We start from the raw sequence: 27,099 nt of genomic DNA, 5'->3' as shown, positions 1-27,099 counted from the left end.
CCAAGATTAGGCACTGTTTAAAACGAGAAAAGGGAGCAACATTGACCGGAGGAGGGATCGGTGTCCCTTTCCTTCCACGGTTTCAACAAGTTGACCTGATAGATCCGCTCTCTCGGTTGACGGTTTGGTTGTTTAACCAAATAGTCTATGAGACCTTTTGTCTCCTTAATCTCATAAGCGCCCTGCCAATGAGCCAGTAACTTTGAATGTGAAGTGGGAATGAGGACGATTACTCAATCTCTTGGGAGGAACTCCCTGACAGTTGAGTTTTTGTTATAATGCTGGACTTGCATTGATTGGGCATTATCCATATGTTCTTTTAGTATATGTGTAATTTTCTTCAATCTATTGCGTAATTGCGCAATATATTCTATAGGGCTGCAACTAATGATTAATTGTTTTTCTGATTAGTCAATTAGTCACGATTATTTCATGCCTGACTATTTTGATGCCTGTGACCTGTGGTTGCACATCCTGTTCTGGGCTCCAGTGCACGTCTTACCTCATCTGCTCACGTCTTTCCACCCATTAAAAAATACAAACTAAAGTGCACATAGTCTTTAAATTAAAAAAGTGCATTTAACTTAACCAAAAAAGGCCACTGGTGTGTCTTAAAGTCCAAAAGTTTAAATAAAGCTTCAATACAAATAAAATAAAACAATAATGTACAGTTTATAAAAGATTCAGTTCATATATTCCTGATTGCAGTGCAGGAACGTGAGCATTTCGACATGCTCTGGTGTGAGGCTGGCTCTCTTCTTTGAGACAATGTTTCCAGCTGCTGAGAAGAGACACTCAGAGGGAGTAAAGATAGCAGGAATACACAAGAATGATTTTGCAGACAGAGAAAGATATTTTAATCATCAGACTAAAAAGAAAAAGTGTTGCAGTTTATCAAATCATGTACTATATTATGTCAAAATGAAAAAATAACGGACTAAAATATGTAACAAGCTAATTACTGATATACTCCAAAACACAAGTTACATAACGTTAGTTAGAGATGGTTTACTATCCATATGAATTCAAATATTATATGAAAAAGAAGAAAAATAGGACGGCTCAACTACTCCTATTCACTCATTTACTATAGCTTCAAACACTTTAGCAAACATAACTGAAGTTATATGTACTTAACCCTTAAACCACCGCAACCGGTTTCCAGTGCAATTTGGAAGCACGCCAAAGCCGAGTATATGTGGCAACATACATTCGGCGACGTACATCGCAACCGGCTAAAGTTGTTTCTCAGTGCAATTTGACAGTACGCTGGAGCCGAATATATTCGGCAATGTAAATTCATTGAATGCTGCAACCAACCGGCTGTAGTCATGTCTCAGTGCAATTTGTCAGCACGCAGGGAGCGAGTATATTCTGCAACATACATTCATTGAACCCCACAACTGCAGCCTCACTGTCTCTGGGATTCAGCCGCTGCACTAGACGAGCCTGCAATCATCAGCATTTACCTCTGTGTGCTTGCGTGCAGCCAATTCAAGTGCAGTTGGTTCAGTGATTTACTTAATTTCATCAATGGCTTCAGTTGCACCTTGTACATATAATAATAGATTGTTGCAGTGGTTTTTTTTGATAGTTTTTACAGTTCATTTGCAGTGTGTAAAATGATCAATGTTGCAGTAATTGTGATGCTCTTTGCATTAAAAATTTAACATTTTCTTTGTGAATTGTGACGTTTACTTAAAAAGTGCAGCTAAAAAGCATTTGGCATCCAGGGGTACATTAACCCCCAAGTATGTGTCGGTTTAAGGGTTAACTATCATTGTCGAAACCTTGATATACACATTATAGTACAAACATCAATGTTAACACGTGACACTAACTTTACTCCCTAAAACTTACCTCTCAAGAGACGGCGGCATCACAGCTCCAGGACGCTTGCGTTTCAGACGCTCATGCATCGCGTGGTGCTGCCGTGAGAAGAAAGCTCCGCTTTTGCATAAACTGCATTCAACTTTTTTTCTTTTCGAAGAGTGCTCCCACACTTTAGAAAGTTTCTTTCTCGATTTTTGTCCATCTCCTTCCCCACTCCTCTATCTGACTCGCCATTGCAACCATGTTTATTTTCCTCTACATTCTTCTCCTCAGACGTTCTTCTTCGTTGGTAGGACAGTGTGCAGTCTTGACAAACAATAACAAATGATACTGCCCCCAGACATTCATGTAGTGCATTGCAGTTACAAAAAACAATGTGTTTCTTTGTGACTGGAGCCTCTATTGAAGGTTCTGTTTTTAAAAAATCTGCGTTGACGATTTTTTGTAGTTGACATCATTGATTACATCGACTAATCGTTGCACCCCTAATATTCTAGTATATTTGTAGATGGGAGTGCCTCACCTTCCCATCATTCTTTTAATATGTCTACTATACCTCGGGGCTAACGTCAGTACAATAGCTCAAATGGGGAAAACCCTGTAGAAGCTTGTGGCACCTTCCCAGTATGCAAAAAGGATGAGTGTGGAGTAGCTAATTCCAGTTTCTCCCATCCTCGCTAACTACCTTGCAAAGCATCTGTTTCGGGGTCTGATTGAATCTACCAGCCCGTCTGTTTGGTTATGATAGTCAGCGGTTTTTAGATGCTTGATATGGAGTAACCTAGCGACCTCCCTGAATATCTCCGAGGTGAAAGGAATTCCCTGGTCCACAAGGACTTCTTTTGGGATTCCTACTCTTGCAAATATCCCAACAAGTTCCCAAGTGATATTTTTTTAAGTCACCGTGCGCATGGGAACGGCCTGTGGATAGCAAGTAGCATAATCTACTATGACAAGGATACATTTATGTCCTTTAGCTGCGGGTTCTAAGGGTCCAACGAGATCGATCCCGATCCATTCAAAGTAAATGTCAATTAAGGGAAGAGGAAGAAGAGGAGCACGGTCCCTCCGGGGAATTTGTCAATGCTGACACTCGGGGCAAGAAGTGCAGATTCGATGAACCTCCTCATTTATTCCAGGCCAAAAGAACCAGAGTTTAATCCTCTCTAGTGTTTTTTTGGCCACTAGGTGGGTGCCTTGGAGGTGGGTATGTGCCAGTGCCAAGCAAAACGTTTGACAACATAAAGTTCTTTCTTGACTCTTTTATATGGAACTAAAAGGAAGTGCAATTAGCAAGGAGGAAATGTAGTGGATAGTGGAGCTAATGTCAATCGCACTGACTGGAGATGACGTCAGGAGCGGAGTTGAGGAACTGAAGTCATCGGTGAAGACCAGAAGTGTGATGACTTCACGGATTCAAGGAGTCTTCTGTATGAACGGGATGTGATGACCAGTAGGATTGTTTTATTTTGTTGTTTTTCAGCGGAATGAAGGAAAGAAAAGCATTAGTGCCTAATCTCAGCCCCCTGTAACTATATATATGTATGACTATATATATAGTGACAGATGGTCAGGGTCCTTGCCTGGCTGGGATGCCCCTTCACCACATCTGCCAGGGGGACAAGGGTGGGAAGCCCAGTATCTCACCCTATACGGTAGATGGCAGCATCCCTGGGTTGCAGCGGTGCCTTGGACTCCCCCAGGGCTTCATGGGGGTTGGAGTTCTGTGAAGCTCTGTGGGGTTCCGCAGGCGCCGCCAGGGGGTGCTGCAACAGGAGCAGCTGGCCCCTTTTGGGCACTGGTTTCGCCTTACCTGGAAGTGTAGGCAGATGTCAGCAATCAGCAAAACTTCTGGGTGCCTGATAAATGGGGGCCAGCAACCACCACTTAGCAGCCAGAGTCGGGAGGAGGAGGACGAAGCTTGCTGAGGAGGAGTGGTGGTGGAAGAGAAGAAAAATAAAAGTTAGTTTGTTTTTACACATGCCTCCCGTGTCCAATCTGTGTCGGGTCAGGCGCTATATAGCGTCATTCTTACAATATACAGGGTGACACAGAAAAACAGGAACTTTTGAAATGCGTAGTGGCAGCCATGTACAGTTGGCAGCACTGCGGAACAGGAACCTTGAGCTGTAAACAATCTCGCCATTTAGTAATTTAGTAATCAATTGCAAGGCAATCAATGACAGCTGTGCGAGAATTGTTCGGTAATCATGTCATCTCAAGTTTCGGTGACATTCCCTGGCCCTCAAGATCACCGGATTTGTCCATTTGTGATTTTTTCTTGTGGGGCTACCTTAAGAGTCGGGTCTACACGACTCGGCCAAGGACACTGAATGAATTGAAACAAAGAATTCAAGATGAAATTTGTGGTATCCCATCTGAGATGTTGCAGTGATGAATGGGGAACCACAACAGCAGATTGGAAGAAAGCATAAGTACAGGAGGACGCCATCTACAGGACGTAATTTTCAGACATTGATAATTTGGATTACTGTCTCTTAAAAGTAGAGAAAAGCCAAGCAAAATGACACCTTTTATTGGCTAACTAAAAAGATTACAATATGCAAGCTTTCGAGGCAACTCAGGCCCCTTCTTCAGGCAAGATGTCTCTTAAAAGGCAAGTTGTAGTGGTTCAATTGCTGTCAATAAATTTTTTTTGTTGGATTTCTTCTATTTTTATTGGGTTTTTCAAAAGTTCCCGTTTTTCTGTGTCACCCTGAATATACAGTATATCTACAAACAGTGCATATATATGTAAAGTGTGTGCACATATATGTATATGAACACATTTGTATATACAACGTGTATATATATCAGCACAAGCAGCAAGCATGTGTCAAGAAATGCTGCCGGGGCTCAAGTAGAAGTTTTTGTTCACTTTTAGTTGTTTGTCTGTCTATGATAGACTTGTGGTAATCTATTCTTATATAAGTAGTCTGGATAGGCTTTGGCCCTTCACAAGCTACTTTATTAGGAAAGCGTGCAACATTAACATTTTATAATAAACCAGGATTAAAAAATGACTATTTCCTTCCTTCTAAAAAAAGCTACATGAGAACACACAGTTTAACCAAGATGTTGATTCTCCAATTTTATTTTATTTTTTCAAAAAATAAAAAATATATGCAAAATAATTGCAAGATCCTTCCTTCCATCTATGTTTAAACTTCAGTTCTTGGTTGTGGGTTACTAGAGTCGAAGTAAAGAGCACAGCAAGAATTTGTTAAACTGGTAGATGAAGCCAGTCTCTTACAGCTGTGAGGCATCGCAAAATAATATTAATTAAAATACAGTGGCTGCTCACTGGCAAAACATGTAGAAAGTAAACAAAATGTACAAACCCTAAAACTGTTTTTTTCTGTACCTACTTTTTCAAAAACTGGGTTATTAGGAGCCAGAATTAAGATCAACGAAAGAAGCAACAGTCATTATATAGCATTGCAAATTTCACACAGGGAGAGCTTGAGCTAGATAATGGATTAGACTGCATGCATTATGAGGCTATAATGATACCCATGGTGCATTTAAAAATTGATCTAAAGGCCCATATGTAATATTCATGGTCAGAAAATAAGTCCTCTATGGCATACTTTATCTCAGGTTCAGCAATATCATAAAGCATATCATATATAGAATATGTCATTATTTTGCTTCTGCATAGTAGATACTAGTTGATAATCTTAAGAAATAATAATGACACAAATTAACTTAAGTTTTTCAAACCTGCCTAATCCAAGCCAGAATTGCAAGGGTCTAAAATTTTTCGCAGCAGCGTCTGAACATGGGATACAAACACAACACTTTGAATCTCAAAGACACTATCATTACCCACTGTGTTGCACAAATTTAAATCAATATCAGATTTTCTGTTATTATTCTTAAAATTCCTTTGTGGTCATACAACTATAAACTTAGACACTGAATATGATGAAGATGCCATTCTCACTTTTTTTATTCATATTTTACTAATGCAAACATTTTCTGTTAAAAAACAAAATATGAACTTTTTTTTTGCAGTCTTTACAATTTAGTAGTTTTAAGAACTGTACAATTCTAGCACATAGGTGGCAGAAAAATATCATCAGTTATATTTCAGATACTAAGTTTGTAGATCCAGATTAGGCAAATTATTACTGTTTACAATTACAACATTTCCAGTCTCCTTCTGTAATGTAGTAAAATTATTTATCATTTATTTTTACGTCCAGCAACAAGCCAATACTACATGGATTACTTAATTTTTAAATAAATTGAGCATTACATCATTTTAGGATTACTCTTTAAAGAAGACAGTAAAATACAATTAGAATATATTTTGTAAATAAATATTTGCATTTATTTATTTGGCCAATACCTTTATCCAAAGTGGCTTACAGCTTTTTAAGCTACGATTGATTAGATTTGTTTTATTTTTCCAATCGGAGCACAAACAGGTGAAGTAACTTGCTCAGGGACGCACAGTGCCAGGATTTGAACCCACAACCTCAAGATTTGAAGTCCAATACCTTAACCACTGCACCCCTCTGCCTGCCACACTGCCTATAAATATTAATATTTCCCAGACCTAACACAGTTATTGAATATATGTAATAAAAAATGTCTGGTTTATTTTCACATTGGAAAAGAAAAGACATTCAGTTATAATTTATAATAATTTCATACGTGATCGTTTATAATTATTCAGATTTTCTTTTATACATCATTAAACAGTTGCACAAATTATAATAGGTAAGCAATGTTTACTGCAGACTTTATATAGGTAAATTATAAATGTAACACTAATAAAATTTACATAAAAGTTAAATTAAACAAATATATCAATGAGTACAAGAAAAAAGATTTATCAAGGAAGACCCTTGATTGAATATCTTTAGTGTCACTATGAGCTTTAGTGACTTTTTAAACCAGGGATAAAACAGGGCATAAATAACTGGATTCATGCTGGAATTACAATATGCAATCCAGGCAAAAGCTTGTAGTATTGCTGAAGGATTATCTATATTCATATAAGGTACAAGAAGAGTAGAAATGTAATAAGGCACCCAGCACATAATAAAAACAGCCACCACAATACCAAGAGTCTTAGCAGCCTTTCTTTCAGATTTCTTTGGAATGTTGTTTTCCTTTCTTTCTGTTGATCCTCTTTGCTGTGTCATTGAATTAATTACTCTTGCATGCCTTTTTGCAACAATAAAAATGTTTGTATAAAATAATATCATCATGGAAAAAGGGAAAATAAATGTTACAAACATATCGATTGTTCCCCATTTGGAATTGAATACAAAAACACAATCACCAGGGCATATGTTCAGTTCTGTGGGATCATCAATGTATCCCTTGAAGTAAATTATTGCTAAAGTATAAAAGAGAGATATTACCCAACTAAGTGAAATAAAAAGCAATGTGATTTGAACTGTAATTTTATTAGAGTAAAAAAATGGGTCACAGATTGCAAAATAACGATCAACAGCAATAACCACCAAATTGCTAATAGATACAGATGTTAGCAAAAGGAGAAACAAGGTGTAAACAGAGCAGAACATGCTTCCAAAATACCAACATGATTCTATAGAGCGTATAATTGTGAATGGCATCACAATGACTCCAACCAGAAAGTCTGCTACAGCCAGTGAGAGCACAAGGAGGTTTGTCGGTGTATGAAGCTGTTTAAAATGAGATATAGAAATAATCACCACAAGATTTCCACAAACAGTGAGCATTTCCACAGCCAACGAGAAGATGTAAAGAATCACATAAAGTTCAGTTGGTCGGGTTTCCTTAAGACAAGAGATGTTGCCAGACTGGAAACAGTATTGCACCATTTGCTGTCCTCTTCATTCAAAGATTGGCATAGAATATAACTTCCAAGTTGTTGTTTGCTTTGAACTATCACACTTGTCTATGTAGAAGGAAATGCAGGCAGTATTTATAGAGATAGCAGGAAAGTCAGAGACACTCCCTCCACAGACAAAGAAGGATGTCTCTCTAATACATAGGGAATATTTATGATTTTACATTGATTTTGCATGTAGATCTGTAATTGCAACTATGAAATCAGGTACAGTACATATTTTCAGTTTTCTTTTAACTGGATTTACAATGTGAATGTATAAATAAACAAGTTTTCTGTTGGTGTTTTTGACCATTTACTACCCTTTTCATGCTCCACTGTGGTTTTTATATTGAATAAGGAATTGTCAAACCATCACATTGAAACTGTTTTCAAATCTGAAAGAGATGCCAGTTGACTTCCTTTTCTTAGGACAGCTAAACAAAAAAACTATAAAGGCAGCATGTTTTTCATAATATAAGACAAGAGAGTCAGGCCTGTCCCCTAAAGGGTGTGGAGTTCAGGGCAACTAAGCTAGTAGGGCTCCCCGTTTGTTTTATTTGTAGACAGAGTAACTTTTATTTCTGGTAATTGTATTATTTCTGTGGTGGGCTGGTGCCCCGCCCGAGGTTTGTTCCTGCCTTGCGCCCTGTGCTGGCTGGGATTGGCTCCAGCAGACCCCCGTGACCCTGTGTTAGGATATAGTGGGTTGGATGATGACTAATTATTTGTCAAGGAACTGTTGCTTTTCTGTCATGAAAAACTGAAACACATTAAAGGATGGAATGGTGTTATATACTGTATATAGGCATCTCTGCCAGGATGGAGGATGATTTCTTGGATGACCAAAGTTGAGATTCAACCCAGCCAGAACACCTTGAGGGAAAATAAATATGAAAAATAGATTGGGCATACATGAGTGCTGGGAGCAGTTCATTTCCTCACACTGTAGGTGGCAGTGTTCCTCTGGGCTAAACCAAGTTGACACACCCACCAGGTGGCAAGGGAATTGGACTTGGGATCTTTTGTTGCTGGAAGATGAGGTGGCACAGTAGTAGCCCCATTGCCTTGCAGAAAGGAAACCAGATTTCATGTCCTGGGTGCCCCCAGTGTAGAGTTTGCATGTTCTCCCATTGTCTGCTTCTACGTGGGTTTCAACTGGGTGCTGCATGCAGATTAGGTGAATTGTTGATGCTAAATTGTAGTGAGAGTGTGTAGTGTGTAATGAACTCAGGGATTGTTCCTGCCTTGCACCTGATGCTTTATGGGATAGGCTCCACTTTACCTGTGAATCTGTCCTGGATAAGTGGGTTAAGAAAAAGCATAGGTGGATATGCTTACAATAGTGAAGTGAGGTAGGAGTATGTGCTGGATAGTGGGTTGCTGTGATTGCCTGATCGTGAAAACTTGGAAGTTCCTTTACTGAACATTTTTTCTCACATATGCTGTGGTCAATTTGTGAGTAGGGGGTCTATGATGCATACCCAGGTCACAATGATGGTAGATCCAGTCATGCAAGATAGTTCCTTGTACTGTTCTGATCAATGTGACAGACAATCAAAGCCCCTCTGTGATGGTAGGGATCGGCTCCACCCTCCAAGTTACTCTAGGGAGCCACTTGAACCAGCCACCTTCTGTAAGGTAACCAGGGGATGAGCCTAGCAAATGAGGACACATACAGCTAGACAATGGGTAGGTGTATAAAGGTGCAAAAGTTCTTTAATTATAAATAGTCAAAACAAACAATGTTCAAAAACAAACTGCAGTGCATCATCAGTTAATAAATAAATAAAAATCCATAAAAATTAGTGATAGAGGAGGATAAACACAATCATCCTTCAGATCTGTTTCAATTAAAGATAATTATTATACTTCAGTTTTGATCTTTTTTAGGGAAATGTGGAATGCAAAACAAAAGAAAGCCTGCCAATACAGCCCAATTGCAATGTGTTTTCTGAAATGTACTGTGGCAATGTGAAATTCTCAATCCTCTGTTTTTCATCAAACCCTTCAACATCATGTTTCTACCAGTCCTGACTTCTCTCTTGTGTCCATAGTTTTCTACATACCGTGAGCTGGGGGGCGTGATCGCACCACTAGAGGATACAGACGCTCCTGGGAAAACTACTGAAAACGCAGAAAAAATTGACAGACTACCTTCACATTGCTCCTTACCTTACTTACGGCTGTGTCGCGCAGTACTCCACATACTTAAAAGCCTCTACAGCACCTGCCAATTTAGGAATTGATTGTTTGCTCTCTCTTTCTCGCTCTCTCTCAGACATTCTCTGCTTCTGTCAAGGAGCATGTTTAAACTTTTAAAAGAGACAAATGTTTGTTTGCAGTGTTTAAATAAAGTTCTTGTCTCTACAACCTACTCTATTTCTGTGCAAATCAGTGACTCATGTGTGACAATACATGTCCAACAGTGATGATTACAGGTGAATACTCATTTGCTTAACTGCTATGGATTGGCACATGCTGTAACACCTAGAGGAAAATAAGCATCTATCAAACTGTCTGAGAGACATGGCCTTTTATTGACTATTTGACTATGTGATCACCAATGCCACCAGTATTGCACCACTGGTCATCCATTTCCATAAACAATCAGAAACTGAAAGAATTATTAGGGATAAAAAAACAAATGATGTCAGTTTTAGCTGATCATATAATATATATGTTAAATCCGTTAATGGAATTGTAGAGGATCTCTGTGTTCAGACTTGAAGCTGGACACCCTGCACTAGTTTCAACATCTACTTCTCCAAACTTAAGCTCAGAGTCAGTGGTTGAGCATAGCGTAGGAAGTCTGAGTAGCCTTGGCTTAACAAATTACAGTGAAATTCTTGCATGTTGGTCAGCCATGGTGTGTATCATGTGCTCAGCAATCATTTAGCATTGCAGATGCACAAAATAGCAATGAAATGATGTCACCAAATGAATGTCATGAACAAATAATAAACTTAAAAGAAAATATTATTCACATGGTGTGATGAAATAGAGGTCCAAGGTGTGGGGAACAGGCCGGACACAGACAGGTAGACATGATTATATGCACCACAACACGTTTATTTTACAACTGTTTACAATAGTGAACACACACACCCCAGTGCAGCAGCACCAATCACCCTCAAAAGTCCTGGCCTTTTCACAATGCCTTTCTCTGTCTCTGGTCCGACTTCACTCCTCTCCTCTGAGCTCTGTCCAGCTCCACCCGACTCCAGCCATTGTATAAAGGGAAGCAGCCCCTTTTATAATCACCCGGACATGCTCCAGGTGTTTCCCGGCAATCTTCCATCGACACGCCCCAGTGTGGCAGAAGTGCCAGCTGCATCCCCGGAAGCACTCCGGGTGTCCCTGTTGCTCATCTCCCCAGCACTTCCGGGTGTGGCAGAAGTGCTAAGGTCCAGGGCTCTCTAAGCATTGGGGCGGCCCCTGGTGGTGACCACGGGCCCCTACAGGGCTGAGCTTCAATGTTCTCTACCTGTGGTCCCCAAAGCAGCCAGGGCAGTTGCCCCCTCATGATCTGGAGGAGGCGCAAGCCCTCCTCCGGTCCTCCTGGGCATCCTGGTTGGGGACCACCCCCAGCCAAGTGCTGCAGTACCCCACCACAAGCTGAATCCCCTAGGGTCTTCCATGGCAGGAAGCCAGCATACTCCACTCCTGGGCCCAGTCTTGCAAAATATAAATCGAGACAAGGGGCAGAGACGTTGCCCTGATGCCACCACTCGGCGACTCCTCGTTTTATACATGGGCAACACTCCCCCCTCTGACCAGCACCTCGGTATTTGCCTCCGCAGAGGGCAGCCCTTCTCTGGACGTGAGCACCCAGCATCACGTCCCTTCCTATAAGAGGAACTGGCATTCACCTCTCAATTCCTCCCTTTACTCTGGGACGCCATGATGGTCTGAGTCTCCTTATGGCATAAAAAGGACACGAGGCACTCATCAGCCCCCGTCTTGCCATCCTTCTCGAGCTTTCTCACCTCACCATGCGTGCAGCACCTGCCGCCACGTCCACTGTTGGAGATCCCCCTACTCGGTTCTGATCATGTGTTTTACAGGCCTTTTCGGTGGGACCTCCCACATGCTTTATTGGGTCGGCTCTACTCACCTTCCCGCCGTACTGCTCCGGCCAAAGGATCCAGCGTCGTGCCGTTCTGCCGCAGCATGCAGCATCTGTAATGACGCAACCGCCTTCCCCTCCACCTGTCACGGGGAGGGACTTCCGGTCTGCGGCCATCTTGTGTCTCTCCCTACCGGTGCGGTGGCATGCCTCCTGGCAGCCTTGCATCTGCCACAATCCCTCAAGCTGCAGCGTCTCCTCCTTCGCAGCCTCTCCTGCCACCGCCGCGCTTAGAAAGCCCCGCAAAATGGCATGCGCCTGCCACCGATGCAGATCCAGGTAATCCCTGCCTACAACAGAAAAGGTAAGACCAACCGTAGGGCCGACCGTCGTTGGGCAGGGCACTTACCTCCCGGGTCCCATCTGTCCAAGGCTCCTACCTCAGCACGGCCTTCCTAGATGTGATGCCGTCCTGGCAGTCCTTAGCCACGGCGGGCTCATAGGAGACGCTGCACTCCGGCAACGCCCGTTGTTCTCCTTCCGCACCAGGGGGAAATGGTCTTCTGTGGACCAGTGGCAGTCCCTTGGGTGAATTGCTCCCACGGGGTTGTGCGTGTGCCGCTCTTGCGGCATGTGTGTGGGCTAACCCTCTGTGCCGGACTGCCCACAAAATTATTTAAACTAGGTCCCTGCCCTGTAGCAGGCAGAGAGTCCCATCTGGGATGCCTCCGGGTGTTCCTGCTCCTCTTCCTCCCAGCACTTCTGGGTGTGGCAGAAGTGCTGAGGTCCAGGGCTCTCCAAGTATTGGGGCGGCCTCTGGTGGTGACCACGGGCCCCTACAGGGCTGAGCTTCAATGCTCTCTACCCGTGGTCCCCAAAGCAGCCAGGGCGGTCGCCCCCTTGTGGTCTGGGAGGAGGCGCAAGCCCTCCTCCGGTCCTCCTGGGCATCCCGGCTGGGTACCACCCCCAGCCATGTGCCACAATGGTCATACAAGTTTTTAAGAAAAGAACTATAGCATCTAAACTCTTGAGCCCAGAAGGGTCAAACTTACTCCTATGAAGTTACAGAAGATACAGAGGATACATCAAACTGAAAAAGAGAAACACTAAATGATTGACAAAGGACTGTGTGGCAAAGACAAAGAGTACATTTATGATGCAAGCAAGGTTCTCTTTTCAAACCTGAAATAATGACACTTAATGTCATTATATTGTTTTGTATTAACCAGAAAATATTATGTTAGACCAAATTGGAAGTAAAATGCTGCACTTTCATCATGTAATCAAGATACCAGCTGCCCTGCAACCTCCAATATTTAATAAAAGTAAGATGTCTTGTCAGTTTTAAATATTAAGTACTATATGGTTAACATGTGATACATTTAATTTCTATTTTTTTACCCTGAATAGTGCATAACAAAGACAGCATCACAAAACCTGATAACTTTCTCAATCAGCAGCAGTGCTACTATTGTGATTGATGCAACTATTCTCAGGACAAATATAAAAATATAGAATGATGGTGTCATCATTATGGAAATACATTCATGTTTATAAGCTAATAAAGCACAGAGAATTTATTAATTTAGGTATGTTTACAAGCCTTAAATTACACGCCGTTTGCCTTGCTCACTAGCTCAGGGGTGGGGATCGATTTGTCCTTAACTCATTTTTTTTTTTGTCAAAACTTGATTGATTTGTATGAATTGTAATAAAATTAATAAAAATAATAATAAAAAAAAATAGAAATAAACTGATGTTTGCATTTTGGTATCCTTGCTTACCACTCCATTTGACCATCCATGAGGCATGGTACTCCTCATACTGAAAGTATTTTGTCTTTGCTCGGTGCACATTGTGTGCTTTGTATATATTCTGTTAATTCATTTAAAAGAAAAGGTATATTCATGCTGATGTAAGAACAAGATATTTAAATTACACAACCCTACCAAATGTACAGTCCCACTGACAGGTCAGCCTTTTTACAACATACAGGTATGCGAGTTCTGTGGGCCCTACTGCTTAACCATATATTTTTTCCAACAAACTATATATCAGTGTTTAATGAATAGACTGATAATGCATGAAGTAAACATTTGCCCTCCCAATATTTTATTAAAGTAGTACACATTTTGTATTTCAGGTTTAAGTTTTATTTTATTGACTACATTACCAAAAACGTTCATTCACCTAAAAGGTAATTCTACACTGACACATGCAAGCACCTATGAATATTATAACACTTTCATGTGCTGAGACAAAATATTTTTGAATTTTTATTTATATACTTGCATAACAAAGACCACATCAGAAAACCACTGCTAACTTGACATTTTGATAATTTTTTCAGGGCCAGAACTATTAGTGCTGCCATGAATACCAGGGACATCATGCATAAATGGTGTGTATGCACAAAAATGTTGCATATGCCTGTTTCCACACTCACATCGTGATGTATAAAAACTAAACTTGGCATAAAGCCACACACATTTTCACGCCAGCTCAATCGCTGCTGTACGCAAGTTCTCCGCTTAGTTTTACAAACTGCCGGCACCCAGCGTCAAAGCAGTGGTACTGTTACTGTGTGATTTCCTTTTATTTTTTAGATTCACATTCCCATGTGGCTTTATCAAATGCATTTAAATTAACTGTATATCATTTATTAGTATAAGGCATTGCATTATAATCAACACGTAACCATATAATGGTGCATAAAACGGCCAAACTATTCCAAATACTATAGCTGCTTTAGCATTGTCACTCTCAGTGTACCACTGAGTATTTAACCCACTGTATCTGAATGTGGAATCACAGCTGTATAGCAGCTGATCGGATTATCAGGATATAGCATCTTGCACACGCTGTCTCAGCCATGCACACAGTCTATTCCATATTATTTCCAAACAGTACGCCAAACGCATCAGAGCCTTTTCTGTAGGGACCCTCGTGGTTCAGAAACAGTTTCATTCCAAGTGTTCTAAATGCACTCAATCAGTCCATCATTTGTTCCTGGTAGAACTGTTTGCACTTATAAGTTCAATCAACTTCACTGTAAACTTGCACTACAGTTCTAATATTGCAAAAACCTGAGTCATTTTATAAAGCACGTATTTGCATATAAAGATGACTGTCTTCTAAGTCGATTTAGATTTCCAAGCACTATCTTCTTGGAGCTCTTGATATAATTTTTAAGATGCAATGCAGTAAACAATGTTTATTACATTATACAGATAAAGTTTAAACTTCATTAAAATAATGTATATTGTTAATATTTAAACATGTGAGGACATGGTGGACAGTGACAGTTTTGATGAATCAGTGTTCTAAGCTTACAGATGGCTTGGCATCTATAACAGAGCTGATCGTGTGGTGATTGGTTACTTGGAGAAAGAAAAGGAAGGATAGGAACTGGAGGCCCCAGGTAAGTAGCTTGTGACTGATGTAGCCATTGTCAAGTCAAAGATAAAATAATGGTGTCTTCTCTATGGAAATATACTGATGTATGGACCACGCTGATTCAGCACGACATTGTGACCGACCCGGGGGTGGTAGTCAGGGAAAGACCCTATCGCCTCCTGGAATCGAAACGTGCAGAGGTGGAGCTAGAGGTACAGCGAATGTTGGACCTCAACATCATTGAGGAGAGCCATAGCCCCTGGTCCAGTCCGATCGTCCTCATTTCCAAGCCGGACGGCTCCTGGAGGTTGTGTAATGACTTCAGACGTCTCAATCAGGTCTCCAAGTTTGACGCCTACCCCATGCCCCGGATAGATGAGTTACTCGAAAGGCTGGGGATGGCCCGTTATCTGACTACCTTGGATATGACCAAAGGGTACTGGCAAATTCCCTTAACGGCATCCACAAAAGAAAAACAGCCTTCAGTACCCCTAGTGGACACTGGCAATACAAGGTCCTCCCATTTGGTCTGCACGGGGCGCCAGCGACCTTTCAGCATCTGGTAGACAGAGTGCAATGGCCCCACCAGTCCTATTATGCCGCCTACTTGGATGACGTGGTTATTTTTTCCGGCACCTGGGAGGAGCATGTATTACAGGTTTACGTGGTCCCCCTGACAATAGCGAAAGCCGGCCTCTGCATCAACCCTTGTAAGTGTTATTTTGGTTTGAGTGAGGCCAAGTATTTAGGCTACCTTGGGGGGGCTGGTGAAACCACAGTGTACTAAAGTGAAAGCCATCTTAGAATAGCCCCGTCCGGTGGTCAAGAAGCAAGTGCAAGCCTTCCTGGGTTTAGCCAGGTATTATCGCCGGTTTGTACCTCGGTTTTCCGAGAGGGCAGCACCCTTGACGGAACTGACAAAGAAGCGGGCCCCTTTTCAAGTGGTGTGGAATAGCGAGGCGGAACGAGCATTCAGTGACTTAAAGGAGGCCCTTAGCTCAGCACCTGTTTTGAGAACACCTGACTTTTCTCATCTGTTTCTCCTCCATACCGATGCTTCGGACACAGGCCTCGGCGCCGTGTTGAGCCAGAGCATCGATGGTGTCGAACACCCCGTCATGTACCTGAGCCGGAAACTGCTGGACCAGATATGCGGCGGTCGAGCGGGAAGCCTTGGCCATTAAGTGGGCAGTAACGTATCTGTGGTATTAACTCCTTGGTAACGGACCATGCCACTCTCCAATGGATGGCCCTACATCGGGAGTCAAATCCCCGGGTCACGAGGTGGTTTTTGGACTTGCAGCCCTACAAGTTTACTGTCACTTATCATCGAGGTGGCCTGCAGGCAATGCTGATGCTCCCTCCCGGATCCACAACCTCTCAGTTCGGTCCGCCCAACCTGAAGGGTCTGGGCTGAGGGGGTCATGTCACGTACGAGCGCATCGGGAGCAGTTGAAAGACCCGACGCACACCGTGATAAGACCCGCCAGGGGACGAAGGCAACGTACTAACCTCTCTCTCCTTTTTTCCCTCAGAAAAGCCGAAGCGACGCCGCCGTAAAACAACCCAGAATAAACAACGGTCTTCACTTCCGGGTTCCTTTCTTCCCTCTGGTCCCCCAAAGATGACATCAAGCTCCCATACACCACCATGCCTACCCAGCAACCATCATGCCTGAATTCCGGTCCGCCCCTTTATATTGTCCCTCCAATCCGCCATTTTTTTGTCTTATGATTTCTTACAAGTTTTGTCGGGAAAGAAAGACCTGTGAAATATTTTTGTTATAGTATACGGGGCGAAAAACCTCAACCCTTTATGCGACTCTGTATTTTCTTTTACACCATCTACAGAGATTTCGCCAGTCCCAGCTTTGCGTACCTCAGAGAGTGCCCCCATTAAAATGTGGAGTTTATGAAGCTCCTCTGACATCAGAGGAAGATGGTCATCATGCCGGAGAGACAAGGCGTTCCACATGGCCACCTGGATAGGTGGCCTCAAATTGTGCAGCGTGTGACACCTCAGCACCACACCAGTTCTGATCCCCAACAGGCCTGACCCCATTGGCTCTGTAGTGGTTTCGACTCCTCTGAGGCTCCCAAGGGCTTTTCCACCATCCTCTTCATAATGCGAGCAGCCTTGCTGTGGGTGGCTGCAGCAGAGGTACTCTTGCGGAGAGCAGAAAGGATTCCTATCTGCTGTTTTGGAGCTCGGTGAAGTTTTTACGTTGGTTGGAGTGACAATCCTGCCAACAACCCTCAAGTTTTCCCTGCAAGATGGAGGGCCATTTGCAGGGTCAGATGCAGTTATTGTCATACCCAAGACAAGTTTGTCTATGCCAAGATAAATTAGAACTTTGAATAGTTAGTAAACAGCAAGCTAAAGACCTCATTTCTCATGTTTGTTAACATATAACAAGCTCATGACTGAGTCAGGAAAAAGCCCAACTTTTACAAGGTTTTGACTAAACTGGAAACAAGAGCTTTTAATAACAACATAATGGCCTAGCTGTTTCTTAGCTAAAGCTCTGCATTCAGCAGGGACAAACTGATTATGACATCACACTAAAATTCTGAAACTGAAGCACTACACTAAAAAGACTGTAAAACCAGGAAATATGAAAAAAGCTATGTTATTAAGTATATTATATATTTGGGGTGACTTGAAGAAATGCTGGTAGGACCACTTAAAGCATTGTCTCAAGGTCTGCTCCATTCCACATAGGTAACTTGATATACTTGCTGGGGATCACATGGTATGGACATGGACTGTGATCGAACGAGTCTGCCACTTTTAACTGCAGCAGAAACGCCAGACGAGAGTGTCAAGACATCTCTATCAATGCCAACCTACTGGGCCCGGGGTCATTTCCTGAGTCCATCGTACCACCTGGCCTGTCTTTCCTGAATTGGGCTGCTCTTCCTTCAGAATACACATGGGGGGATGTGTCAGAGATGGACAAATAGGTAGACAGCTCTGACCTAATTTTTTAATTGTGTTCATCAATATTTGGGAACATTATGTTTCCTAAAACAAATGTGCATTAGTAACCCTCATATAAGTCTAATGGCTGGAAATCTCCCTTACAGAGAAAGGTAAGGAAAATAAACTGGAAGCCTTGGCAGTGACATTCATGTCTCTGGTGACTCTTCATAATAAGTCAGTAGATGGACTCGGAGAGCATGGGGGGTCATGAGGTCGCTGGAAAGGGGTGTGTGGCGCTCCTGATATCTATGCAAAAGGACGAAGGTCCAAGTCTTTAGAGTCCTGGTGCTTCCTGTCTTGCCATATGATTGTGAGACATGGACGCTATCCAGTGGCCTGAGATGAAGACTGGACTCCCTTGGTACTGTATCTCTTCGAAGAATCCTTGGGTATCGCTGGTTTGACTTTGTGTCGAATGATTAGTTTCTCATGGAGTTCCGAATGAGGCACATTACCTGAATTCTGAGGGAGCATCACTTACGGCACTACGGCCATTTGGCAAGATTCCCCGAGGATGATGCAGGATCCTGATTGCTATAGAACTGAATGGCTGGACCAGGCCAAGGGGCCACCCATTTAACATCTGGCTGCGGCAGATAGAGGGTCATTTATGGAGGGTGGGACTGGAGCATGTGTCAGCCTGGGGGGTTGCCAACCAGGACCCTGAGCTGTTTCATCTTGTGATGGGTGCAGAAACGTACTGTACCAGTGCATGCTCCCCAACCTGACCTGACCTGACCTCAAGAAATTGTATGATTAATTACTGGCATTGCTAAAGGCAAAACTGATAATTCATTTACTCTTATGAACGCTTACCTACAAAGTACATTTCATCAATTTGTGCTAAGCATGGTGCGAATCAGTTAAAAATGCTTCTATCTCAACTAAAATCACCCAATTTATAGGTTGGACAAGAACCAAATTCTGAATGGTGGTATCATTGCTTTATTAGGAATGTACTATGCTCCAGCCTCATTGAAAAAAAAGTTTTTGTTTATCAGAAAGTTTTGTTTTTGTATAAATTACTCAGAATGCATTACTAGTATTACTTGGAGTAAAACTAAATGGAAACATGTTTCATCAGGAAAATATATATGGATATCTTACACTATACTGGTAACGTAGTATCTTTTCTAATTCAAATGACAGACTCTTATTCTCACCTTTGTAACTCATAGTAAAATATATATCTTATTTTATTTAAAATTAGGAAATATTGATTTTTATTTCTGCGAGGAAGGGCCACAAGCTTTTTACACATGGGCAAGAATTTGTTAATATTATTTTAAGTTAAACAAATGGTTTTTTTTAAAGCATTTTTCAATCCTCAACATAGCTCTCATAATTGAGCAATCAAGTGGTGCTGATTTGTTTCGATAATGAACATACAGGTACATGTATGGAAATAGCATTGATTTAATTCTTGTTTCTTCTCTTTCTAATTGAAATGAAATATCAGAATTCATAAGCTGTGCCTTTTTCTATAGGCAAGAAAATGTACAACTAAGCTTTCATAATTTTATGTTTTGTGTTGTTTGTTTTTGTATATTTGTTTATGCATATATATATTGTGACATGTAGGGGGTGCCAGTGAGTTCTCAAACCCTCCAATCCATCAACACCAACACAAAGATTATTTCAAATGGTGATTTATTTTCACAAATAGTTCACAGAAGAAACATAAATATTGCACAAGCACAATTTCATTTATATTCTGTGTCTCTTCTCCTTTCTTCCTCACCTTTTACTTCTCCAGATAAGCTTCGTCCAAAACCACCTGACTCTGATTTACCTAGATGAGGTTGGGCACCTACTTTTATGCCAGACTCAGGAACACTTCTGGTGTGACTCTGCCACAAGTAGGTGGTACTTCCGGGTCAGGCAGAGGTTCCTTTAGCACTAGAATCCCTAAAGTCTACAATAAAAATCATAATCCCAGGTCACCTTACATTTCTTTGCATCTCCCCGTTATTGTCTTTTATTTTGCAAATGTTTTGATCAACACAAGCAGCAAGCAGCCTGCTATCCCATCCTCCCACTCCCACCGATGCACCTTAAGTCACTGAGAAGGTTCTCAGAGCTAAAGTCTGTTTATCTGGTTGCGTAGTGCATGGAATTGTAGAGGGTAAATAATATATCGTCATTTGGAATACATATGTTTCATGTGTGTTCCGTGTCTGCAATGATCTGTGGAAATGGTAGGAAAAATTGCGAGGCAGGAATTGTTGAGCACATAACTAAAAAAGAAACGTTTTCATATTTTAGTAATAATTGACAAAATGTAGTCATGAAGTGTATAATGTATGAAGTCTAAATATTAAGTAAACACTTTCACAAAAGGTACATGTATACCAAAACAAGCATGCTTTTATTCAAGAATATAGCCGAAGAGAAAGAAATCGGGTTAGGGTACAATGCTGACATGACCACTTGGGTGGTGCAGCAGTAACCTATACAACTCCAGGCATCTCACACCCAGATAAACAAGAGTTGAGCTGGGAGAAATTTTTACCCTTTCTGCGGTGGTGGGGGGAATGGGATAGCAGGCTGCTTTATGCTTGTGCTGATCGTTACATTTACAAAACAAAAGACGCTAATGGAGAGGTGTGAATGAATTCAAGGTAGCTCAGGATTACGAGTTTTTTCATAGGCTTCAGGGATTCTAGTGTTAAAGGGGAATGATTTGTCCCTGAAGCTACCCCTGGCAGTACCCATGGAAAACTGATGCTACTGGACTACATATCCCAGGCTACCCGGCACGTAGCCATGCAGGCACCAAGAGGACTGCCACCTTTTGTATCAGTGGGTAAATAGTCCATACAATTGATCTTCAACTGTCCATCCATTAAAGCATCCCAGCCAGGTAAGGAACCTTGGATCTTGAATTTTTTAAATGAGTGATCAATTCAACCCTTTTCCTACACATGGTCAGGTCCACAGATCAAGTCTGGATAAATGGTACAATCTACTGAGCGGATTCGTAAGGGAAAGAATTTTTTTTTTTATTCAACCACACATTGATAATAGGCAGTGTGCATGTGTGGAAGAACACTCAAGGACTTCAATGATGTGTTGGGATGCCATGCTGGTTGCCCTGTTTAATCCTAAATTAATTATTATAAAAAAAAAAACATGGTGAAACCTAGCCGTAATGTCATGGATCTGGGAGAAGGTGTAAGTGTTGGTATTGAGGGACCCCTGCTTTTGTTCTATTGTAAATTTATAGGACTCAAGGCTCAGAAACCACCTACTAAACAGGAGGTTGGAGTCCATCTGGGAACACAACCACTGCTATAATGTGTGGATGGTCACCAGAGCAAATTCCCTTCCCAAGAGGTAGTATATGAGCTGGGAGACTACACATTTGATGGAATAAATCATCTACTAGTCCAGTAGTTTCTGAATGAAATACATCATGGGGTGTTAGCCTCCTTGATACCCTGGCTCAGCACAACAGCAAGGCCAGTGTCCAAAGCATCTGTCTGGAGGAAAAGAGTTGAGAGAAATTAGGGGAGAGTGATACAGGAGCTGACATAAGGGCTATTTTCAAATCACAGAATGCAACCACAGCTTTTGGATTCTATGCCACTGTATTTGGGGCCCTGTTCTTCATTAGTTCAGTTAAAGACACAGCACTCTCGGAAAACTGATGTATAAACCCTGCGAGAGCTAGGAAGGCTTGAACTTGCCTTTTAGTTTGACAAGTGGCAGTAACTTTGAAACACTGTGGCTTGCCTCCACCTACCATGTATCTGAAATATTTGTCTTTGATCACCCTGAAAACAGCATTTTTTTTAATGATCTGAAGACTAGCATAACAGATGGTGAGGAGAACCACCAAGATGTGCAAGAAGTGTTTTCACAGGTGTTGGAGTAGACAGTTATATCATCTGGATAGGTGGCATAAAAGTGTATTCACCAGACACTGAAAGGCTGCTGACACCCTATGTAGCCAAAAGGAGAGGACGTTGTATGGCCAGCGGCCAATAGGGGTGCTAAACACAGCCTTTTGTCATCTGTTATGGGAATCTGCTGGTGGCCTTTTGTCATATTGAGAGTGGACAAGTAACAGAAGTTCCAGGAAGTTGTTCACCCTCAGCACTGGATGTGCATCAAAGATAAACTACCAAAACTATGGACCTGGCCCAGGGGCTTTGGATTTCTTTAATGACAATGAGATCCAGCATCCATTGAATCTCCAACTCAACCTCCACATTCCCTAACAATTATTTTTGGTTTGATGACAATGTTGTGAGCTAATAGTTTCGTTTGGCCCAGTTTGGGGTCAGCTACCTTTGTAATGGAGGTAGTTGTGGCTTTCAGTTCCTTCCTTTGTTAGGAGGTTAAGATTGTCCCCAAAATTAAGTTGTTCAGCATCTAGAAAAAGCATAATCATTGGAGTTGCTACTTAGACTCCTGAGTTGCAGTCATGCCAAAGTTTAAGGTTTACATGATAGACCCTCTTAGCTGAACATTGGTTGGGCAGGTATGTTAGATGGTCTACCAGCCCTTTGTACTCTCAGGCTCCATAGGGTCTTTGACAATGGGCTTGAAACTTGAAATGTAATGTTAAGATGAGCACCATTACTCAGTCCCCCAGACAATACTCATGATGGCTACAGTCCCTGTTGTATAGGTGGGCCTGCAAATGTTGTGCTCCATCGAAATACTCCATAAGCAGGGGTAGCGATTTTACAAAGCAGCCACATAAAGCCACAGCATAATCAATGATATTACTGGGAAACAGTATTGCATCATCCTGAATTAAGTCTAGCAGACTATGAAGCTGTCGCAATTAAAGTAATTCAAAGGGGGTAAATCCCATAGTGGCTTGCTGTGCCTCCCAGAAGGTAAACAAGATTAGTTGGTCCCTCTTTCTGCCATCTGCGTGTACCACTTTCCTCAACATCATCTGCTTAAGTGCTTAACCAGGCTATCTGTCTGAGGGTGATAGATGGACATTTGAAGGTGCACAGCACACAGGCATAGCACTATGGCAACTTCCATGAAGGTGGACTAAATCCAGTCATCCCGGACAACATTCTTTAGGAAGCTGTCCATGGGTGTATGGCCTCTGGGTAGCAGGTGGAGTTGTCTACAAGTGTGAGTATATATTTGTGATCTCTTCCCGTCATACTGTTGAAATGGGATATACCGGCTTGAAACAATAGTGGTGTTGCTGTCAGAATTATACAAGGCATGGACGAAGTCTCCATCCACATGGGTTGTGACTGTAAACGGTAGAGCGTGACGGTTGGGCATGGCCATACAACAGTCCCTGTCTCCAATGGCCTACCCGCACTTACTTGTACCTCAGCAGTAATATGTTGGTGTTGCCAGGGAGTGGTCCCTTCTACAGGGTGGTATCTTACTATATATCTATCAAGATCAGAGAAAACAGCTAAAATATTAGTTATTGACATTTGCCCTGGCCACTTTGCCTCTGACCAAGTTTTTATAGGCAATCCACAGTTAGCACAAAATCCAACAACAATGCATCATTTTGATTCAAATCAGACAGGCAGTTCTTCCCCAGCCAAAAGTAACATTGAAGTCTCTTATTAAGAGTACATTGTTGGTGATGCAGTAATGGGTGGAACATTAAATCTGCTATTCCTAAAATACCAAAATAATTTAAAGAGTTGTTAGGCACATAACAGCAGATAAACAGAAGCAACAGACACATGTTTTTCTCTCAACATGCAAACGCAATGCTACATCTGATGAAAAAAGTAAATCTGTGTCTGGCTGTTCACAGAGAATTGGTAATGAACAAAGTCCAGCAGGAACTGTAAATGGTTCCACAGCACTCAAGTCATGTTTCATATTCTTGTATTCTGTTTTTAGATAACAGTCTGCTATATCCAGATCTGTTCCATGCATGTCCATCACTTAACAGGAATTGTACGTGACCTGTAACCCTCACCTTTTTAGCTGGTGATCTGACATGATGGCCTCATTAAGCTTCTTTGGGCTGAGTTTATTAAATCTATATGAAATACTTGCACCAGGCACTAGACAGCATGATTTTTTGAGATTGCTGTACTAGGGTCATAAAAGTCATGATTTGGGAGTTTTGGACAATAAAGAAATTAATTTTGTCTTAATATTTATGCATACAATTTTGTGGAAATGGATGTAGAAAATGCTAAATTTGGCAACTGGAAAAGTCTTAATGCCACTGGTTGGCCAGAGGACTCCATGACTTTTCAGTTGGTCATCAAAAAAATAATGCCACACAAATTTGTCCATCATCAACTTCAAATTTATGTCCTATTTTTTGGGGGACCCTCACATTGGTTCCATTCCAACTGAACAAGGGTGGTGCTGAGGTGTCACCCGTTGCATGGCTGCACACCAAATCTGGGATCCTGAGTTGGTTTGTCATGTGGTGGGTGCGGCAATGCACTGTATCAGCGCATGCTCCTAACCTCTCTCTCTCTCTCTCTCTGCCATTTTGTGGCTGTCTCTACATGGTTGCAGCTGTATTGTTTAGTTTTGCTAACATCTGTCAGTTGACACTGTGATCACTTGAAAGTTCAAGTCCATTACTCCCCACTTATAATAGATGGCAGCACACTATCCCTTTGTTACAATGAGTTTTTTAACATGCTTTGACATATTCAAAATCAAAAATTGGAGTTATGAATTTTGCATTTTGACTTTTTTGTTTGTGTATTGAGGCTTTGTTGTTTTGACTCATTACTTGTTTAGCTTTTTGACCCCTGCTTGTTACTGGCAACATTTTGTTCTCATCTCCTGGTCCTTGCATTATTCTAGCTACCTGCCTTTTTATCTAATTCTGGCAAAACAAAAGGTTCCAACAACAGGACTGGAGCAAAATATTTTTTTCTCTGTTCCAATGGCATTACAATAGTAAGATGAAGTGAAAATGTTTAATTTTAAATCATTATTTTTTTATTCTTTTAATTTAAAATTGCCTTTTTGTAATAAATTCTATAGTCAACACAGCACAAGTATGTGTCCTTAAGTGGAATTGTAAGCAATAACAACATTATGTAGGTAACTTTTAAGAAGCTGCTTAACAATCCCCTCTTGACAATGTCTGAGCCAAAATTTTTGATAGCAGGAAATACTAATTAACAGCTGATTTAAATTAGCAGAAAATACTGTCCAATCCTGTTTCAGTCTTTAACATGTTGCTTGATGAAGGAGTGGTCCTTTCCCAGGTTATTCCTGTAAATAGCACCTAGCTTTCATTTCGATCAGTAGGAGACACTACATTTTTAATTAAACAAAAGACCAGGATTGCAGATTAATGGCACTTGAACTTCAAACTATCGACACTGTACAATACTGCTTTGAAGCTGGAAATGTGTCTTGTCTTAAGGAAATCCGACCAACTGTGGTATATGTGGTTCTTTATATATTTTCTGCAGCTGTTGTAATGCTTACTATTTGGGGAAATCTTTTTGTGATGATTTCAATATTTCATTTTAAACAGCTTCACACTCCAACCAACCTGCTCGTTCTCTCTCTGGCTGTGGCTGACTTTCTAGTGGGAGCAACTGTAATGCCATTCACAGTTATTCGATCGATAGAAAAATGCTGGTATTTTGGCAATGTTGGTTGTACTATTCACAGTATTTGCTTTCTTGTTTTAACTGCAGTTTCCATTGGTAGTTTAGTGCTTATTGCTATTGACCGTTATTTTGCAGTTTGTCATCCATTCTTTTACTCTGCTAAAGTTACAATCCCAGTCACTTGTATATTTATAGCTATTAGCTGGATAGTATCTCTGTTTTACTCATTATCAATTCTGTACTTTAAAGGATATATTGATGATGCAAAAGAATTAAATATTTGCCCTGGAGACTGTGCCTTTGTATTTAATACAATATGGGGTACAGTTGATATGATTGTAACATTTATTATTCCTTTTCTGTTAATGATTTTATTTTATACACACATATTTATTATTGCAAAAAAACATGCAAGGATAATTAATAATATGTCAAAACATGTAAGCTCTTCTGAAGGGAGGATGTTTAACTTACCAAAAAAATCTGAAACAAAAGCAGCAAAAACGCTGGGGATTGTGGTAGTGGTATTTATTCTTTGCTGGGTACCTTATTACATTTCCACTTTCCTTGTTCCTTACATGAATGTAGATGATCCATCAGTTATACTTCAAGCATTTTCTTGGGTTGCTTATTGTAATTCTAGTATGAATCCAATTATTTATGCTTTGTTTTACCCCTGGTTTCAAAAGTCGGTTAAACTGATAATAACCTTCAAAATATGCAGTCCAGGCTCATCTTTAATTAACCTGTTTCCAGAGAGTAATTGATTATTACTATTTTTAAGTTATAAACTTTTAATGTAAAATTCAAAGCTGCTCTTTAAGCATCATACATTTTTAAATTAATATTTCAAATTTAACTCTCAATATTTCTCTGTATTGTAATAATGATGATAAGAAGTTTTTCTTATGTAGCAAATTTTTTGTGTACCCCAAAGTTATTGTTTCATTTTTCTGTTAATGTTTTTTTTTTTTATTTTGGTAGCAATAATTATGCACTTTTAATCAAAATGTTATTATAGTGGCATTACAAACACATTTAATATACTTTGTTCTGTCTTTATTATTTTGTTTAATTAAGAAGCATCTAGAAGAATCATATGGTTTAACTCAGATTTGTTTTTAATGTGCAGAGCAGCATAGGGGGAAGCACATAAACTAGTTAAACAGAATTCAGTTTCTTTTAATTGTATTTTCATTCTGCATGTGTTTTTAAATCTCATTACTTTTTAATAAAAACTTAAATTATTTATAAAGTAATATAAAATTAATTAGAATACAGTTTGATGGGTTATCTTATATTGTAACATTTTAGAGTCCAGGAGAAAGTGTTCATCTATAATAAATCCTACAGTACAAGTGCTAAAATCATAAATTACTCAATGGGTTACTAGTTGCTTTAGAAACTAGATTTCCAAATATTCAAAAAAAAAATGAACTGAAATG

At 40.8% G+C, this 27,099-nt stretch overlaps 2 protein-coding genes across 2 annotated transcripts; one reads left to right on the top strand and one right to left on the bottom strand.

The window, feature by feature from the left end:
• Positions 1–6,650: 6,650 nt before the first annotated feature.
• Positions 6,651–7,655, bottom strand: LOC120526555 (trace amine-associated receptor 13c-like). Its single transcript, XM_039749718.1, has one exon. The coding sequence runs from the start codon at positions 7,653–7,655 to the stop codon at positions 6,651–6,653; it is 1,005 nt and encodes a 334-aa protein (XP_039605652.1).
• A 17,734-nt stretch (positions 7,656–25,389) lies between these two features.
• On the top strand, positions 25,390–26,421 carry LOC120526554 (trace amine-associated receptor 13c-like). Its single transcript, XM_039749717.1, has 2 exons — positions 25,390–25,975; positions 26,111–26,421. Exons 1-2 carry the CDS (start codon positions 25,390–25,392, stop codon positions 26,419–26,421), a joined length of 897 nt encoding a protein of 298 aa, XP_039605651.1.
• The last annotated feature ends 678 nt before the right edge of the window (positions 26,422–27,099 follow it).

Source organism: Polypterus senegalus, chromosome 3 (genome assembly GCF_016835505.1).
Source record: "Polypterus senegalus isolate Bchr_013 chromosome 3, ASM1683550v1, whole genome shotgun sequence".
NCBI classification, from domain to species: domain Eukaryota; kingdom Metazoa; phylum Chordata; class Cladistia; order Polypteriformes; family Polypteridae; genus Polypterus; species Polypterus senegalus.
The sequence above is the reverse complement of the archived record's forward strand: the minus strand, read 5'-3'. Positions and strand labels throughout refer to the sequence as shown.